Source organism: Crotalus tigris, unplaced genomic scaffold, assembly GCF_016545835.1.
Source record: "Crotalus tigris isolate CLP2741 ecotype Arizona unplaced genomic scaffold, ASM1654583v1 scf7180000017659.2616968, whole genome shotgun sequence".
NCBI lineage: Eukaryota > Metazoa > Chordata > Lepidosauria > Squamata > Viperidae > Crotalus > Crotalus tigris.
The window spans coordinates 1,095,862-1,115,657 of NW_024096546.1; the positions used below are offsets into that span (position 1 = coordinate 1,095,862).

At 33.6% G+C, this 19,796-nt stretch overlaps 1 protein-coding gene across 5 annotated transcripts in view; it reads right to left on the reverse strand.

Annotated features, from left to right (window-relative positions):
- Nucleotides 1–391: 391 nt before the first annotated feature.
- Nucleotides 392–19,796, reverse strand: part of SORCS1 (sortilin related VPS10 domain containing receptor 1) — a 440,998-nt gene continuing 421,593 nt past the window's right edge. Inside the window, exons 23-27 of one of the 5 annotated variants that reach the window (XM_039335792.1) lie at nucleotides 18,136–18,267; nucleotides 9,554–9,653; nucleotides 8,335–8,440; nucleotides 5,980–6,182; nucleotides 392–4,671 (exon numbers count right to left, since the gene is read on the reverse strand). In XM_039335792.1, coding sequence (XP_039191726.1) covers nucleotides 4,607–4,671; nucleotides 5,980–6,182; nucleotides 8,335–8,440; nucleotides 9,554–9,653; nucleotides 18,136–18,267 — 606 coding nt within the window. In that variant the 3' untranslated portion in view covers nucleotides 392–4,606. Of the gene's footprint in view, nucleotides 4,677–5,979; nucleotides 6,183–8,061; nucleotides 8,222–8,334; nucleotides 8,441–9,553; nucleotides 9,654–14,726; nucleotides 14,811–18,135; nucleotides 18,268–19,796 lie in introns of those variants that run through there. The other 4 variants (XM_039335796.1, XM_039335793.1, XM_039335794.1 and 1 more) reach the window with 4 other exon arrangements.

Consider the following 19,796-nt stretch of genomic DNA (forward strand, 5'->3'; position numbering starts at 1 on the left):
GATGCAAATGAAGGATGGATGGGAGGGGAAACTTTGTCAAGAAAAGAAGAGAAAGATGAGTTATATTGATTATAGGATGGTACTTGGTAGAGCTACAAATGACAGGCTGAATTATCAAACATTTGTCATCACTAGAACTGAATCCAATTGGATCATACAACAGGTTAAATTTGTACAGAAAGTTGACCTTGGTAATCAAATGTATTTGATATTGTCAGATGGCATGGGATGAAATTGTTTCTATTGTATGATTTATGTCTAATAAACAAGGACACAATTGTAATTTTGTTAGTATTTTATGAAGATTACATTTTAAAAAAATCTTTGTGCTCACACTCTGAGAGAAATTAATAACTGACAATCCAATACTTTCCTTTAGAGACATAATCTGTTTAATAAATATGACTGTAAAATCAATAAACAATAGCAATTATACATTACACTACATTGTATCCAACCAAGAGGAGAAAATTACATCAAAAACTCATTTCAAAATTAGCAATAGTTCAATGCCGTAAGAAATCAAATTTATTTCCTATAAAAATAACACCACTAATATTGGACTTCTATCTGTTAAAATTGTGAGAATTATTGTACAGTGATCCTTGATTATTTTCCCATATCCTGACAGCTACACCGATGGATACACATAATTCTCATCTGGTAGGAAAAGGTATAGAAGAATTCTAGAGGTTTATCAATATGACTTATTTTATAGTTATCTACTTTTTTCTGCTTTGAGACTATGAATAATATTCTGTCCTTGTTCTATGAAAAAATACGGATTCTGTTCTGATTCATCACACCCATAATTTCTTAGCATTACAATAAGCCAAATATTATCCTCACTCTATATTTCATATATTCACATGTACCAATTTGGGCCTTAGCATTAAAATGGACTTCAAAAAAGAATGAGATTGAAGATTGAAATTAAATGCTTTCTTGATTTCTAGGGGAGACATTTAAGTAATTAACCTATTATTTAAATAATTGGACTTCAAAAATTTGCCTGTGCATTTCTTAATTTAAAACTGAAAATAGTGTTAGTATAACACTGAAGCTTTCCTTATAGTATGGCCAGTTGTATTTGCAAACCTGCACCAATGTGCCCATCTATAAGGCAACAAAACAACATCAGGACTCATGGAAGCAGAAATTCTACTTGCTGAAATAACATGAAAAATATCCAATTTGGTTGTCCAAATTCATTATTAGAAATATTGAGTTATGAACTTAATTGCTTTTCAAAACATTCATATGACCAAATGCCACTCAGCAAAGGACACCAGCTCTTTGTTTTTTTATCATCTTCCCAAAAGGATTTTGTGCATTGGTATATTATATATTAAGTCTGTGGTACACTAGCAGTTTAAATCAGGATACTTGGGTTTTATCTGACTCAATCCCACTGACAATAAGAATACCAGTGCAGCCTTAATAACAGAACTGTGCCGAAACAATCACACCAGCATCTTATATAGGAAAACTTATCTTGCCAGTTTCAATTCCAGTAAAGCAGGATATTTATAAATATCCATTGATGGAAGATGAGCCATACCAAAGCCTGTTGCCCAGGCAACAGCTTCTCATTATGTAATGATTACAAGATTTGCAATAAATATCCATATAACAGTGCTGATGCCAGCAGCTTAGTAGTCTGATGATCTTAGCACTGTATTTCCGACCCCATACCCCCTCAACGTTGGCTAAAACTAAAGGTTTGACCTTTAAAACTGGCATAAATCTGAAGTAATCTAAGTTAAATGATGTTTAAATTAAGGTTAAAAAAACCTGTCATATTATAAAAATCTGAAACAATGTATCTCAGTGGATCATTTTTCATTTTTTCCTGCATACATGAAATTTCATTAATTTTATTATAAATAGCAATTATTGTATTAATAATCATACTTATTAATACACTCACATTTTAATATTCATTTTGAAGTTCAAAGTTTCATAACACTTTTTAAAAAAGTTTTAAGCATAAGTATTTAAATATCTGGTTGTTGAATTTGAATCCTAACATATAAACCAAATTAATTATTTAAATTGATTTAGAAATTAATAACTATAGTTAATAATCTTAACTATAAAGTCCTCAATTATGATCATTCTGAACACTACCATACCACTGGAAATGTTTTAAAATATCTAGTGATAGTAATATCTAGTGACTTTCAAAAACTAATGCATGTTTAGAAATTTCAGTGCTTTGGAAAACAGTTTCATTGGACTGGCTTACTCACCTAGGTAAGTGAGGTAGATATTTTACTAGTATTTTACATCTCTGTAATATACCTCAATCAATAGTTTATGGAATCGATCAGTGGTGGGATTCAAATATGTGAACAACCGGTTCCCTGTGTGGATGTCACTTCCAGAAGTCCATTCTGGGCCTGGGCAACAAAAAATTAGCTACCAGTTCTACTGAAGTGGTGTGAACTGGCTGAATCTCACCACTGGAATTGATGCTTTAGCACTGCATAACAGCCCTTCAAGACTTTAAATGTTCAATGAATTACATAATCCCTGATACTTCTTACTTTATTTGATGTTACTTTAACAGATTGACAAAGAGACAGATAAGAGCAGGGGTGTCAAACTGCTGGTCCAAGAGCCGGATGCGTCATGCCAAAACTGTGCCCACCCCATTGCTGGCAATGGAAAAAAAGTCGCAATATGTCGCAACATGTAACGTGACGTTGCAAGTTTGACACCACTAGATAAGACCATTCAGTTCATATTGGGGAGGTTGCTATTCCAAGACAATGTTCATGTCCCACTAGTACATGTGCACTCCAGGAGCTGGTTTCATGGGAATTATATTTCTCCTACTGAGTCCAATATTTATAAGAAGATACTGTCTTTACTGTAACTTTTCATAAAGCAAAAAGTTATAAAAATCCAGCAGTGGTTAACCAACAAGCGAATAAAAAAAATAGGCCAGGTCTTTCAATCATCAGGCGTGCAATTAAAAGTCATTCTCAATATATGGATTATGTCTTTAATGTATTAATTAAGTTTCAGTTTACAGCTAACATGTACATTGAGTCACCCTAGTGAGGATTATTTTCAATTGGTTACAAATTTGGAGGAACTAAAATCTGCTCAGTGGAACATTTTCACTGACTTAGTCTAGAAAAATAATGTATTTGAGTCTGGTCTATAGAATTTGTAGCTGGACCTCTTTTATTCCACAATGCAATAAAAACAATGAAATAAAAAGGTAGATGGTTTTTAAATAGATATGGTAATATATTTAGCATTTATCTAAAAAAGTTAATTATATTGTGCTATGTCAATATATTCCAGCTACAAGATGTAAAATTAGCCCCAGTATGGGGAAAACATTTCATGTAAATAGTAAAACTTGATTTAAAGGTTTCTGTTATGTCTACATCTTATGCAAACATATTATCTATTATACTATTATCTACATTTTGTGGGATGTTTATAATGAAGTCACACAAATATCATTTCTGTGTACAGTCCAGGGATAACAGGACTTGCAATTTATTCCTCTGGAACAAGGCCTTTTGAAAATTGGTGATTGTTGGCTCATAGATTGAACCAATTTATAATATTTACTCAATGTACCAAATCACTCTCATTTATTTTGTTTTTTTTAAACCATTTTAAAAACCCACCAACACAGTTGGGAAGAGGCAACAATGTAGAAATTATAGGAAATAATATTTTCTCCAACTACTTCCATTCAACTAATGAATAATTATCTCCAAATTGAATAGAGTGGATGTTGGCAAAAATGATTGAAATTATTAATACAAATGCTAAGTAGAACAGTCTTAACTAGATGTCTTTATTAAAGGGTAAAACATGTACCTAACGATATCAAATGGCAAAGACAAGCTAAAACTGATATTCAAAGCCTCTTATTAGATTTATATCTATAAGGATAGTTGGTTTTTTGTTGTTGTTCTTCTTGTACTACAAAGGCATGAATGAAAGTGTCAATCAACTATGTATAAAGTATTTTGATTTTGGCAGTTAAAAAACAAAACTAAAAGAACCCCAGACAAATTATTTCAGGGAGTACATAAAATACCAGATAAAAACACAAGGAAAAAATAATAATAAAACAGTTATGTTTTTAAAACTCTATTACATTTTTTTCTGTATTTCAGGAATGTAGGCTGTAGTGCCAAAGTCATCTATAATCCTTCAGTGCTAAAAACGTTAAGAGTTATACTGAAAGTCAGCAAGTTTACGTTCACCTAATTTCCCTCCCAAAATACCCCATGCACATTCTTGGCCTATATCAGTATGGATCATCTAAAAATTAAATATTGATTAGAAAAGGAAACAGGAAGAGGATTAAGAGGAAGTAGTATTTTCCTATTACCCCACTAAAATAGAGCACCTGTACATTCCAAATATGTTACCCAAATGATATCCACATGCACAGGCTTAAAGCTAAAAACCTTTTTTGTCATCAGAAAGAATCAAAAGTCCAAAAGCAGTGAATGGTTCCTCTCTCTCATTTTTGTATGAGATTTTATACACACACAATATATGTGTGTGTCTGTATATATATATATAATAAATTGGAAGGGGATAAAGATAGATTGGTGTCCTTGTTTCAAACATTAATACAGGTAGGAATTTCTTTTGTGCTTTGAGTCTCAGCAACTGTGGAAATACTTCCTGTAGTAAAAAGAGATAAAAACAATAAATTAAAATTAGCAAAATAACAAAGTGCGACTGAGGGAACAGAAAACTTCCCAGCATCCTGATTTTGGATACTTTGGATGTAAATGTTCCTCACTGAGATATTATGCCCATCTTGAGTGGCTGCTTGACATTTAGAAGGTTGAACATAACATCTCATTCTTGTACTAATGAGCATGTCTCAACCCGTCAAATTAAAGCTCAGCCTATGACAAAAGGAAGGAACTGGACTGGTTGGATACCTTTGAGTTAAATTGCTTACTTTTGATAACATTTGAAATTAAATATAGTTTAATTTATGTCAGGGCTCTGACAGTCTGCTGAGGTTCTTGTCTTTCTTCAAAAACTAGAGATCTGAAACTGAGCAAAAAAAAAAAAAAAACATTCCTAAAACTCTCATCTTTGGATTGTCTAAAACATCTACATAGAATTGACCATGAACTCTACTTTCTTTGATGATGCATCATGGTTTTCACGGGAAAATCTTCTGTTCTATGAATTCATGCTGCTTTTGTTTTAATTTTTAATCATTATATGTATTTGGAGATATTTTCACTCATATACATATAGTTCTGTTATATAGATTATACGCTTTGGCAACTCTCATACATTAAAAGTGTTTCTGAATTTTCATTCCCATACATATGCTTCTGGAAATCTATATTTCCAAACCATAGAAGAACACTACAGAAAGTAAGAAATATACTGTCTATGCCCTCCCTAAACCTGCATGAAAACTAAATTCTATATAGAGTGCTTACAGACTTGAAAGGCTGTTTATTTATTTAATTATCACATAAACTAGCCATAAAAGGCTCTTAGAGCAATAAGACAGATATATGCACAAAAATCGCATCTTATATTAAAATACGATATTTTTTTTTCTTTTTTCTTTCTTCCTTTCTGTCTCTGTCTCTGTCTCTGTGTCTCTCTCCCTCTCTCTCTCCTTTTCTCTCTGTCATATTGATTGAGCCCAAACATTTCAAAACACTTTTAAGTTGAATTATGGTAATTATTGGCTTGGATATAGCCAAGGTAAATCCAAATAGGGTTGCCAGATATCCATGATGAACTTGGACAGTATAGAAACCATCTGCTTTGTCCACTGGCCAGGACAATATTTATAATCAAACTTTATGACTGGCAGCTCTGGAAGGGCTCCAGATTACCCATGTACTTTAACATGGTTGCTTTGGCCTTGTGCCCTACAGGCAGCTGCTCCAGTCCCCCACCCCTTTAGCTGACCACCAGTGTACTAATCAGTGGGTCAGCAACCCAGCGCACCTGCGCCTGATGAGCATTCCTCAGACATCTGACCACCAGTGTGCTTATCAGCAGGGCAAGAGTCTATGCACTGTCTGGTCCTGGACCCTGGGCAGTCCTTGGCTGTCTGGTCACACTCGCTGGTTGGTGTCCAGGATGTCCAGGAGATTTTCCTCCCAATAGCCTCTTGTGAACAAGAATTGGTCTTTGGAAATCTGGCAACCCTACAAATAATCCCAGCCAGAATCAGTTGGATTCATTAAAAGTACAATCCTTGAATACTAATCCACATGCGCAAGGGAAAGGGAAGGAAGAGAAATGAAGCTAAAGTACAAAAACAGCTTCAGTAATAAATATAGTTTCATGCATTTGATCATAATTAATAATTTATTTCCAGAAGGATGCATAATTTATGCTGTTCCAAAATGCTGCTGATTGGCAATATATAGCAATAGCAATAGCACTTAGACTTATATACTGCTTCATACAGCCCTCTCTAAATCATTTACTTAATCAGCATATTGCCCCCAACAATCTGGGTCCTCATTTTACTGATCCTGGAAGGATGGAAGACTGAGTCAACCTTGAGCCTTTGAACATTGAATTCCTGGCAGTGAGCTGAGTTAGCCTACCATACTGCATTCTAACACTGTGTCACCATGGCTTACTTAAATATTATTGTTCGTTTTTGTCAAATTTGTGAAAATATTAAATACATAAATCATGCACATATTAGCCGTACCCATTGATTTAATCTACCTTTGAGTTTAAAATGACATCAGGTCAAATATACTTCTTTTCTATTGGCATCACACACTTTATCTTTCCTCATGGGTCGATATTTGGTTTCCTCTAAAGCTAAAAATACTACACTCAAATATTGTGAGCTGATCATAGTATGATAAGGTAGACAACTGGAATACAAATGGAGGAATCAGACAGAATCCATTCAAAGGCTATATTCAAAGAACAGAGGGTCTCCTGCTTGAGCAGGGGGGTTGGACTAGAAGACCTCCAAGGTACCCTCTGTTCTATGTTTTAAAGGCCCAAGTCATGCTAATATGTGCAGCAGAGAATCTGAAATTAGTGTATTGGCAAACTCACCTCCAATAAAGCTTTCCTCAGAGTTTATCCAAACTGCATTAATATAGGGCTGCCTTGATATGAAATTCAGACATTCTAATTTACACTGGAATAATAGTTGGTCTCTTAGATCTATTTGAAGAAGCTACATTATACCTGATTTTTAAGGTTTACCATGGCTGTAAATACATTTCTGGCTGAAATATAAAATTATGACTATCACTAAGATCCTAATTACTTAGCTTTAGATTACTCAGATTATCTTTTCTTTGCATGATTCCATGAATCAATAAAATTATGTCCATCTTCAGGAGCTGCTTACACTGGCTGAGGAATTCTGGGAGCTGAAGTCCATGCATCTTAAAATTGCCAGGTTTGAGAAAATATGTATTGGATATATTGCAGTGACTGTGCAAAGGTATTTAGAAAGCACAACTTATTATTCAAAGATAGTTGAATAAAATATCTTTGCTGTTGTATTAATTGTAATGGTTTCCCTTTGTGTTCAGTTTAGTGTTCAGTTCAGTTTGTGAGAGGTTGCCTAAAAGGTGTGATAGATGTAAAAGATGCAAAATAGGTTCAGCTAGTATTGTCATAATGACAGCTAGTTTATCTGTTTATTTATAACATCTCAATAACTGACTGAGTGGCATATAATAAAAATATAAAACATAAAAAGTTAATAGATAGATGATTTTGTAGCTACACAATATGAACAAAAAACAGGGAAACATTTCCTTGAATATTAAGTATGATGGTAGAAGAAAAAAAATTCCATAGTCCTAGGCAACTATTGTGAGATTTATTATAGTGAAAATAAAATTTTACCTCATACCTTTTGACTCATTATTTAGAAGAGGCAGGGTAAAGATATTTATGTTAGTTTAGAGAAATTTAGATGTGTTATTGGATCAGTAGGAATACTGAGTGTTTTAGCAGAGGAGATTGGAAAAGTCAGAATAGATTTAGCCAATCAGAATGCAAATTTTGACCAGCTATTGGCTGGGTTAGTTTATTTACCTATGGGCTGGTATCCAACTTCTCATCTACTAGGTGCTGTGGGTTCATCAGCTCCCTCTGAGGGACATTAGGAATGCTTTCATTTTGACTGCCTGGACTGACCATCTCTTGATCTTTCTCATTCTGCATCTGTGCATAAACATTAATGCCCGGAATCTTCCTAAAACATTAACAAAAACCATCATTGCTATGTGTATGCCATGGCTCTCTTTGAATTGTGCTTTCATGCCTGACAGACGGACGGAAGGAAGGTCAGGAAAAAAACTCACATACCTTTTGAATTTGTAGATTACAAATACTGCCAATCCCACAAATACTACAGACAGCAACATTAGCATGGCTGAACCACTATGGCTAGGCGTGACATCTATGAGTGGAGCTATAAAAAGTTAAAAAGAAGTTTCAAAACTTAGATAATAGTACATTCAGTCATAGACACATACAGTGGAGAATGTCCACTCCTTTTTTTAACAAACAGTCGCTGATGTTCTTGCATTTTTCCAACCAAGTTTGCACTGTTATTGAACAGTCTAATTGTCTGTCCTTTCTGCATTAGGGCACTTCTATGCTTCTATAATCCTAATATCTGATACCCAGACTGACAAACTTTTCAGAGTAGAAGTCAATAATGCTTTATTTAAGTTGGCTGTAGCAGAAAGTTAGTGATTCCTGTGGCTTCAGTTCTCCAACTGTACCTATTGCAGATGAAGCCCAAGAAATGCTAATATCAAACAAAACTAAACCATTTTTTAATTTGTTATAGTTGTGACAGTTCAGGTTAACCTGTTTCTAGACATTATATCATATGTATTAAAATAGCCAAAGGTAATAAACAAAAATGAATATACTACTTGCAGTGTAGACAGGCATTCATGGGGTATTTTAATTCAGTCTGGGAATAAAAATTATTTAATTTTTTAGGTATTAATCACTGTAAGTACATTTGTTCTATCACTTTTCAATTAAATCATATATATTATTGAATAGATTGCATCTTCTTAGATTTAAAACATGGTGTATGATGTCCTTTTCTATCCTTACATACAAAAGCACTATACTTAGAAAGCCAATGCCATATACATGTATAATTTCAGCTACATTTTCAAGACTTGGTTTCTGGATTTATTTATTTTTTAAATGAAGAAATAGAAAGAACTGCTGGCAATCACCAAACCATGAAAGTTAATTTAAAAATGTATGTAGCATACCTCTATTGTAAAAGTATCACTCACCGCTGAATCTTGAGGACTACTTCCATTTACAGCATTTTCCCTTCTCTAATTCAGCAATATTCTGAACATTAACTGTGATTAAGTCTCAATAAATGTAATAGAACTTAAATAGCTATGTATTGTATGGCATTTTATCACAAATACATATCAATAAAATAAAAGTAGAAAAATATTCTGAACATTAACAATTCTATCATCAAAGCATTGTCAATTAATTGTTCCAGAAATGCTAGCTCAATTGACAAAGAATCAGCACCAACCTGCTGTTAAATGAGCAGCATGAACAAGGATTCTAACTCCAGGCTTTAAGTCAAACTGAATCGCATTTTGGTTTAATCTCTGGACCAATATTTCTGAAATCTAGAATAAGGAAGAAAAAATATATAAATTCTTTTGTATGCTACTACAAAAGACAAAAACAAAACAAAACAATATCCTAACCCAGAGAATGCTGATTGTTAAATAAAGAATGAAAAGGTCTTAGTGCAGAAATGAAATAAATATGTTATATAAATCTTTTTCTAACAAGCAAGTGGATGTTTATGAATGGTTTATTCAGCCCCATAATTTAATCTGCCAGTTGATGGATGATGTTATTATGTACATTAAAGGAAATAATAATATATACTGAAGTTCTACACCAAAAATATCAAAATTACAATCTATGAGCCACATATACCTTAATAGCACTCGTCTTATACCCACAAAACGACTAGGGCAAAATAAACAGCTTGGTTACCCTAACCCTCTTTTATAATCAGTACTCCTTTGACTTCTTGCATCACATACTTTTGAAATGCATATGCTCCACAAACTTTTAATACAAGTTATATACATTTTTTTCCTCCACAGAGCTGTTTTATTTTTCTATCACAAAGAGATACTCCAAAATAAATACCAAGAAAATGATATTTGAAGAATACGTACATGAAAAGAATAAACAAATCTACCTGGGCAGGTTTCTCCTGTCTGTTAGATGCCAGCTTTATAACCAGGTGACTTTTAACAGAAATATCCCCTACTGAAAAACTTCAGATTCAACGGTATCTGATATAACAGCAAGTACACTTTCTTTTTTATAACTGGATACTGATTTCAGAGAAATCATCTTATATACAAGACCTATTATTTTTACATAGGTCTTACCCTATGATGCAACTACATAAGATTCTTTTAAAGAATCCTTAGACATCTGCAAATATTAACGATACATTTTCATACAAAATACATTTCCATCCACTGCAAGTCCATTTTCAATTTTTAATTCTACTCTAAAATGTAGCTCTGATGTGAACATATGATCTCTGTTCTATTTTTCATATATAGCAATAACAATATATGACTTATATACTACTTCACAACCCTCTCTAAGCGGTTTACAGAATCAGCATATTGCCCCCAGCAATCTGGGTCCTCATTTTACCAGCTTCAGAAGAATGGAAAGCTGAGTCAACCTTGAACCGGTGAGAATTGAAGTGCTGAATTGCTGGCAGCTGGCAATCAGGAGAAGTAGCTTTCTAACCACTACACTACCACCACTCTTCTGTGCCACCACCGCTCTCCAAATATATGAAACTGTTGTTGTTTTCTATTATCTATTATTTTGTTAAAGTACATTTGTCTCAACGCTCAGGGATCATTACGAAATAGGAATCATTTTAGTTGCCTAAAATTGAAGTAGTTTGAAAAGAGTGCATTTCATGCACATGCTGTATAAATGAGCGTAAATGGATACTGATGAATATTCCCTATGACTCACATTGGGTCTATCGTATTTGGAAAATACATTTTCTGTTTCCCCCCCTTTTTAGGCCCTGGCAGGGAATGGATTACCTTTCAGGTTTTCCATTAGACAAATGCTGACTAGGGCTGGCACTATAATTATTATAATACTTAATCTCATGGTGATAAAAAAAAACCTGCTGAAAAAGGAAAATATTACCTTCATAGTGCAATTCCTTGATTTTGTTAAAAACGGTTGCTTTGAGCCAGATAGTGCCCCTATCCCCCAAAATATATCCTCATAGAAAATGTACTGTAATAGATCTGCACATGACAAAATAGTCATGTGCAGATCTATTCAAGAGAAGCTATTGTGGTAAAGCCTCATTTAAATAAAATGAAAAATAGATGCAGCACCCTCTCCTCTTTAAAATATTGTTTGTTTTACCAGCACTTCTACAACAATTCCATCAAAGTCTACTTTTTAACCTGGTGTATTGTGACAATGCCCTAACATTAATTTTGAAATACAACAATAACTAATTTTAATAGAAAAACAAATAACTTTCATTCAAAACTACTGTCACAATACTTGTACAAATTTATTTTACATTATATATGTATTTCATTTTTTGGCAGCAGGATCTATATTCTTCAGCAACCTGTTTATTTCAACTGTGAACCAAAGTACAATGTAACTATCTCATAATGTACAACATCATGATCTGCAATCTGAAGATCACAGCAATTCAAAGAGGTAGCTTTTTAAACAACACTACATTTTCAAAATAGGAAACAGGTTTAAAAGAGGGGCTGGCAATCTGAGACCCAAGCACCATGTGGTGAACCATATTCCTTAAGCACCTCACGTCAACTATAATTTCTCAAAAACTATAGCAACAGTTTCCTACAACTCGAATAAGATGCATAGAAAAAATGTAGCACAAGCCCCAGATAGATTTAATTCATTTTAAAAAAGGAACGACCCTCTTCAAAAAGAAAGAACAATATCTAAAATTCTGACTTTGCCCACCACTATATTCATTATTACCCATGCCATCCTAAAAGTGTTAATTGTGACTTCAGTTAAAGGTGCCCCTGAACTGTTAACTGAAAAATACTGCATGATGCTTATCACAGATACAGTCATAAAATAATGATAGAAGGATACATCAAAAATATGATACATAGCAAAAAGAATGTATTATTAGAGAAAGCCTTTTGTTTATACTGCAATCTGAAGCAATGAGGCTTGGACTCAGATACAGGCAATCTATTTTGTGTCTGAATAAACATTCATATAAACAGAAGTAAATGTTCATGGACGAGTAGAATCTTCAAAAATGAACAATATATTTAGTCAAGATCTCAAGTTTTAAAAATGTACTTCATGTTTTGTGAATTCTGAATAAAATGCCAATATTTGTTATATTCAGCCATTGGTTTCAATATGAATTTTAATTGTAATTAGGTTATAAAGTGAATGAACTAGGGCTGTATGTGGATGTACAAGAGCCTGAATTCACAGGCAGAGAGAAACTGGGAGAGGTACAATGCTGCCCTCCAGTGTCTTGCTGAAAGCTCCTTTTCCTTTGTGCCACAAGGAGTGACTTTCACACTTTCTGATAGGATAATTTGTAACTCTGACATAAGAATTTATTGCAACCCTTCTGTTCTTCATATTCTTCTTTATAAGATAAGTTCATTTTTCTTGGTTCTCACATGACTAGGTTCTTCGATGTCATTTTCATACATTGTGTTGTAAGTCTTGATTTTAAAAAGTGGCAAAATGAAAATAAAATGGAAACTTTAAGTGAATAAATACATATAAAAATCTCATAATTTAAGGTAAACTACTTCCAAAATTAATACTTTTATGCATTTTTAAAAATCCATGGAGTGGGATGATAATGAAACAACATGCAAGAAACGGAGGCCTAAGACATTGGCATGGAATGATTAGCCTACACCTTAGGCAGCCTCACTTACTTTATAGACTCAAATTACACCGATACTAAAGAAACGTTCCCAAGCCTCCTCTGACAAACTAAGGTACCCAGTTCAAAGTATATGACCTCATCCCTATGATGTTCTTGAAATTATATTATTTGTATGACTTCAAGCTGTTTAATTTATGTGTCATTCAGAATAATACCACAGTTTAAAATGCAGATTTGGAACACCTCCTCCTTCCTATTTCTTTATGTACACATTCATGGTGGAGTCACTGTAGCATAATATTGGTCTTATTTTTTAAAAGCTGGTGTGCCTTCTAATTTTCCCTACTTGGTGTATAGAACCCCTACAGCTATGTCCACTTATAAATCCAGCACAGTTTAATTAGCAGTGTGGTGATGCTTAATTATAGCAGTTCAAATGTTGAAATCAGAAATTCATAAAAATTAACTCTTGTTATAGGATATCACATATCACACAGATTTTTCTCCCATTCTCTCATTCAAGTCCTTTTATACAATTTTTGACTTTTCTGATTATATTTTACTTATATGATTATTGGATTTATCAAAATGGTCTCTGGAGTGTTGTAATAAAGTGGGTGGCTTCATTCCTTCTGCTTTTGCATACAAAATCCTGCTTTGATTTAAAATATTAAATAAACACAGAATTTTCATTGTAAATCATGGATTAGAGAATTCAGCAAGATGGGTGAACTAATGTTGTGGCTTACACAATAAATTAAGGTAAGTACTATAAAGTCAGGAGTGCATTTTTGTCAGATGAAAGCTGCTTCAGTAGGAAGCTTATTATATCATTAGCACACATTCACAAATTCAGTAGGAATAAAACCTGTTTAAAACTATGTCTTTCAGGGTGAAAAGTTATTCTCGTGTTTAATGTACCATAAGGATCTCATATGGGATAAAGAAGGAATAAAATCACCATGTGAAATCAAGCAACAGTTTTAATATGCATTGCTCTGGCTACTGAGCAAAAACTTCAACACCAGGCACAATGAACTAGACTGATTTCAGGCTGATTTAACAGAATCTTTCTGGATTTGGCTGGTATGTGAAGGTATGAGAGGATGAACTTTGAAGAAACAGGTTAGAAAGAGTATTGACACTTTTGAACATTGGTATTGGAGAAGACTCCAGAGAAAACCATGGACTGTTGTATTTGTATGTGGGAAAGACCTTAGAAGATGCTGCTTTGGGAATTGTCAGGCAAAAGACAGCATAGCATAATGCGTGGAGCAAGAGGTTCAGAACTTATCCTCCCTACATTCTCAAGCTGTAAAGATGACAGTGGGAGAATTTTCAGACCTGTAAGTTTCTGTTAATATAGCTTTACATTAAAATAGAATTACTTTATCTGGTCATGTTTCCTGTCTGGACTATCTGTGTAATGGAATGTGGGGATGACCTTGGGGAACAAGGAGAAGAGATGCTGCCTAGAAACAGATAAATCAGACAAGAGAGACAGGAGCTATCAGTGGCTGAACAGTCAGAAAAAAAAAAATTAAGACCGGATCCACCCAAATAGATCACGCACTTAAAACTGGCAGCAGGAAGTCTGTACTTTCAAACTTGCAAGATTCTATTAAAATAGGCTTAAAATAAAATAAAATAAATTAATCTAGTTCTGTTTCCAGTATGATTTACCTGGGAGAGATGACATACTCGTAAGGCTGACATCAATCTTGAAAGTCTGAAAGTAAAATTCCCACTATGTAGCAACCATTATGAGGTTGGGGACTATGATGTCTCTTGCCTAATGGTTCTCTAAGTAGCTTTGTCCATCTCCCAAGGTTTTTCCTATATATTATTACATCTGCTAAAAACACAAACAAATGGATTATTGGATAAATTAATCCAGACTTCTCACTCATGACACAAATGACCAGACTTAAATTATGGCATTTTGGAGACTTATACATCTAGCTGTCTGGAGAAGCTGAGAAATATGGAAAGAAAGAGAAGAAGAGGTTAATCAGCAGCAAAGTTATGGGTGCACTATTGGAAGACCTGAAGGACTAGGTTAGGGACAGATAATCATGGAGAAATCTATCTATTTGATCACTAGGTTACCAATGGTACACAATCACTCAATCAACCCAGCTAAAGATTGTCTATCAGTCTTGAACTGACAACAAAAACAACTTTGTTAAATATAAAATGCATATTGTTATGTCCTGGGCCTGATGAGGAAACTTAGCAGGCCCAGAAATGTTGCAAATGGTTCCAGGCAATCTAAAAGCTGCCCAGGACCAGACTGGTTGGCGCCGGACTACTGCGCATGTGCAAGGCACAAAAAAGAAGGATTCCTATTGGCTGGACTTCCTGGGGGTTGGAAAACTATAAAAGGCCTGCGTGCCCATTTTGCAGTTTGCTTGGAGTGGAATTAAGGTGAAATAAAGAAACTTGGTTTATGATGTGTCGTGCTTCAATGCCTCAAATCCCGAAACACAAAACATATTAACAATAAAACAGTGCTGGACATATTCTTGTAGGAAAACTAAAAAGGCTTGAACTAAAATTTGTTCAGGTTCATGAGTTACAAATTTTATAAGCTCATCATAAACATAGAAACTTTAAAGCTTTCAGCTTGTGCCAATGCTGGCACTCTTAAATTTACAGCTTAATTAAGAAGGTCTAAATACAGATAATCTTATTTCAGTTGAAAAATTGTATTATTACCATTTCCAGTGACATATATTTCTGCTGTTATTATTTAGTTTAAAAATGATTAAATACTATACCTTTCAGGGTAAAAGGTTATCTATATGGTTAATGTCCCATAAGAAACTCATATGGGATAAAGAATGACTAAAATCACTGGAGGTGTTCTAATATTTTTAATATGTACTGTTCTGAATGTACTGATCTGAGCAGAAACTTCAACCACAGGCATAAAAAACTAGAGCGATTTAAGGAAAAGACTGAACTCCTCTGGATTTGGCCTGAATGTAATATTTGTGTGTTAGAAATTATGAGGGCCCAAAATTTTAGAAAAAAATAATTTTAGTCAGTTGACTCATAGTGGGACTTTCCCAGAACATCCAAAATCAAATATCTGTTCTATAAAGGAATACCAGTCTTTAAAGGAACTACTAGTTCTTGGTGTTAGGCCTTTGCATATATGCATAATTGCAGGACAATTACCCAAATTTTGTTAAGATATTAGAGCTGGCATCCAACAAAATATAATGTTACTTAGAAGGATTTTAAACAATTAATTTATCATTATTAGAATTAAAAGTCAATGAAAGTAAAACTGGCCAGCTGATTAAGCATGAATGTAATAAATTGATTCATTACTCAAATGAAAATATATTTTCATTAATGAGAAATTTAATATTAGGACTTTGCAGACTTACAGACTTACAAGAGAAGAAATTAACACATCCCTTTCTACCAAAACTATATATAAATTATCAGAAACTGGGAAGAACAAGTCATTGTGTGTCCTTAGGACTTCTAAGGCAATAAAGAGTCAGTAAAGCCTTTCTCAGTTAGACTTCTTTAGAATATAAAACAAAATGTTTCAGTTCATTTCCTTTTTTTTCCCTTCTGTCTGTGGATTGGAGATATTCTATCATAAAATGTGAAGTCTACTTTTACATCTCTCATCACGTTCCAGAAATCCTCAATCAAAAATATATTTATGTGTGTGTATAATTCTTCTGAAGCCAAAATCTTCTATTCATCCTGTTTTATTAGAAATAGTGCTGCAATAGAAATTGTTATACCGAAATCTAAAATTTCAACTGTATTTGATTTCGTTCCCCCCCCCAAAATAAAGATAGATGCTTTAGAATAAACTCCCATTATTTAAGTTATAGATTCTAAGCTTGATTATATCTAGATAAAAAAACTTGGATCCAAACCATGGTTAACAGGTTAAAACCAACTGAACACTTTTGATTAAAATTGAAGTGTCCCAAGCATAAGAGTAACCCTCTAAAGGGACTATCATTTTACAGCAAGCAGATAACTTCATTCTATACTAGCTAATGCAGGGGTGTCAAACTGCCAGCCCATGGGCCGGTTGCATCATATAGAGGCCACGCCTTCCCCAGCTCCAGCAATGCAAAAAAGGTTGTGATATGTTGTGACATGTCATGTGACGTGGCGAGTTTGACACCCCTAAGCTAATGTGGTCTTCCAAGGCAACCCTAAGAACTGAATGTTGCTGTAATCCAGTCTTAAGGTGATGAAGACATGAGTTGCTATTGACCAAATTTGGTGGACGTGTAGAAACATAAAAGCTTTTTGGATTAAGATTTGGTGGAACATTCAAAAGATTTTCAAGAAAAAGATAAAAGTTTTCACCACAATTATTTTTGTTAGGTATTATTGCAGATTGTGATGTTAAAGAAACTATTTTAATGTTGAATCTTATTACGGCTGCAAGGTTACTGGTTGGGCAATATTGGAGGAAAGATTCTTTGCCCACTATAGAAGAATGGTCGCTTAAAGTTTCTAATTTAGCAGAAATGGCCAAAATTTCTGCTTATTTGAAGGATCATTCACAAGAAAGATACATCTTGGTGTGGAGATGGATAAATTATGTACAGAATAAATATGGGATTAGAAAGTATCATTTAGTTTTTGAATAGCTTATAGTTTAAAGTGCGAATTGTTTATATTGTTATTTTTGTTTTTCTTTGAAATTTTCTTGTATTTGAGTTAAAGTATTTAGGGATTTGGTTATTGGTATAGTTGGATAAGCTTAGTTAGAATTTGTTTGCTTATTTGTAACCCTGTAATCAGCTCTGGGAAGTGAGGGAGGGTTAGGGTTAGGGTGGGGGGGAGGGGGGAGGGATATTGTATTGTAATAAAATGGAAAATTTGTATAAAACTTTTCAATAAAATAAAAAAATAATTATAAAAAAACCTGGGTTATTAAGACTATGAAATCCCAAGCCTTTTTTTGTGTGTGCCTCCTTTAAATTTGTTAATATGTTCTTATTCAATGACTGAAGGAACAATTTAGAGAAAAATGAAAGGTTGTAAAATCAAGAATAATGCAAGTAAAAATAAAAATGACTATAAATTAATATTAATGTGAGATGTATGTGATCTCCACTTTCCACAAATGCTTAATGCAAATTTCTTAGTAGTTCAACAATATTATGTAACCTAAAAGAACCAGATACCTGTTGCAGATCTTCAGCTGTTTCTTGACTTTCTCCATTGATATTCTTATAGGGCAAAATAAAGAGTTCAGCTGAGGTGGGTAACCCTGGCAGGATTGCTACCAAAATTTGTTCACTGGAAATGCTTGTTGCCTAATAAAAGTAACAATATATTAGACATCCAAAATTTTGTCTCTGTAGCTAAAATATACTTGAACTGGTTGTCTTCTAATATATATTTTTTCTAACTTTAATGACATTATTAATACAAATAATTTTATTTATTTAACTTATATCCTATCATTCTATTTATTCCAACGTTTATAATAATAATAATAATAAAGTTGGAAGGGACCTTGGAGGTCATCTAGTCCAACCCCCTGCTCAGGCAGGAAACCCTATACTATTTTAGACAAATGGCTGTCCAGTCTCTTCTTAAAAACTTCCAGTGTTGGAGCATTCAACATTTAATATTCTTTATTAATATATATATAATAAATAAAAATGCACACCACCTTTAAACCTAGAATTGCTTGGGGGTTTTTTGGGGGGGGGGGTTGCTTCTTGTGCTCACAGTCTCATCATAAAATACAATTGCATTCAAATCTACATCTTCCGCCAAGAAAATCCATTTTCCGGTTTTTGATAAGCATTATATTCCCCTTCCTATAGGCATTTCTCAGCAGAGAATCTTAGACAGTGGTAAATGTGATTGCTGGTTTTGGGGACTTAAAATATACAGTTTAAAGCTATCTGCAAAGAAAATTAATTAATGAACATGAATGACATGAATAAAGATTGTATCACACATTGTGGTATTTACAAAATCAATATAGAAATAATAAAAAACAATATTAGACCCAAAACAACCCAACAAGAATTGCTACACACAAACCAATTAATTCTGAAGTTCAAATCTGGAAGAATTTGGAAGAAAAAAATGTTAAAAATTTGATAAATAGAGGTGAAAAGTCATATAACAACCTTGTTTAGATCTTGCACAGCTCAAGGTCTGATTGCACTGGATGTAGAAAAGAACAGTGGGAGCTCTACCACACATAATATATCAGACTAACTTAATCAGGGGTTCTCTCTGTATTTACAGAAACATGGCCATTGAGATAGTTATAATAACATAAATTAAAAATAGAACCTCTAGGACATTCTGTATAGAAATATATATGCATATAGGAATGCCCAGGGGCTGGTTATATGGGACTGTCTGTTTACAATTATCTTTGCTATTCAATAATATCTGATAGGCTTGGCATCATTTTAAACAATGTCATATGATACACAGCAAGACATCTCTGCTACACACCTACTCTACATTCCCACCAAAATCTGGATGTCCTGACCCTGCTTATCTACTGACAGGCTCTAAAAACCTGGCTTCTCCCCCAACATTTTAGTCAGGATGATTTTTAAGACTATCATGACCATTTTTATTGTTTCTAGTTGATTTAACTACCTCTGCTAAAAATGGTTAATTATATTAAAATCCTTTAAAACTCACTTTTTTAAATTTTGTACATCTCTCAGAATCACATATCAAAAAGGAAACTATATAAAATGAATGAATGAATAAATATTTTATAATTAAAGCTAGTACCTCTTGAATGTACTTTTTTGGGAGGGGGAGCCATAAAAGCTGTAAATATACCTTATCTCAGGGATGTCAA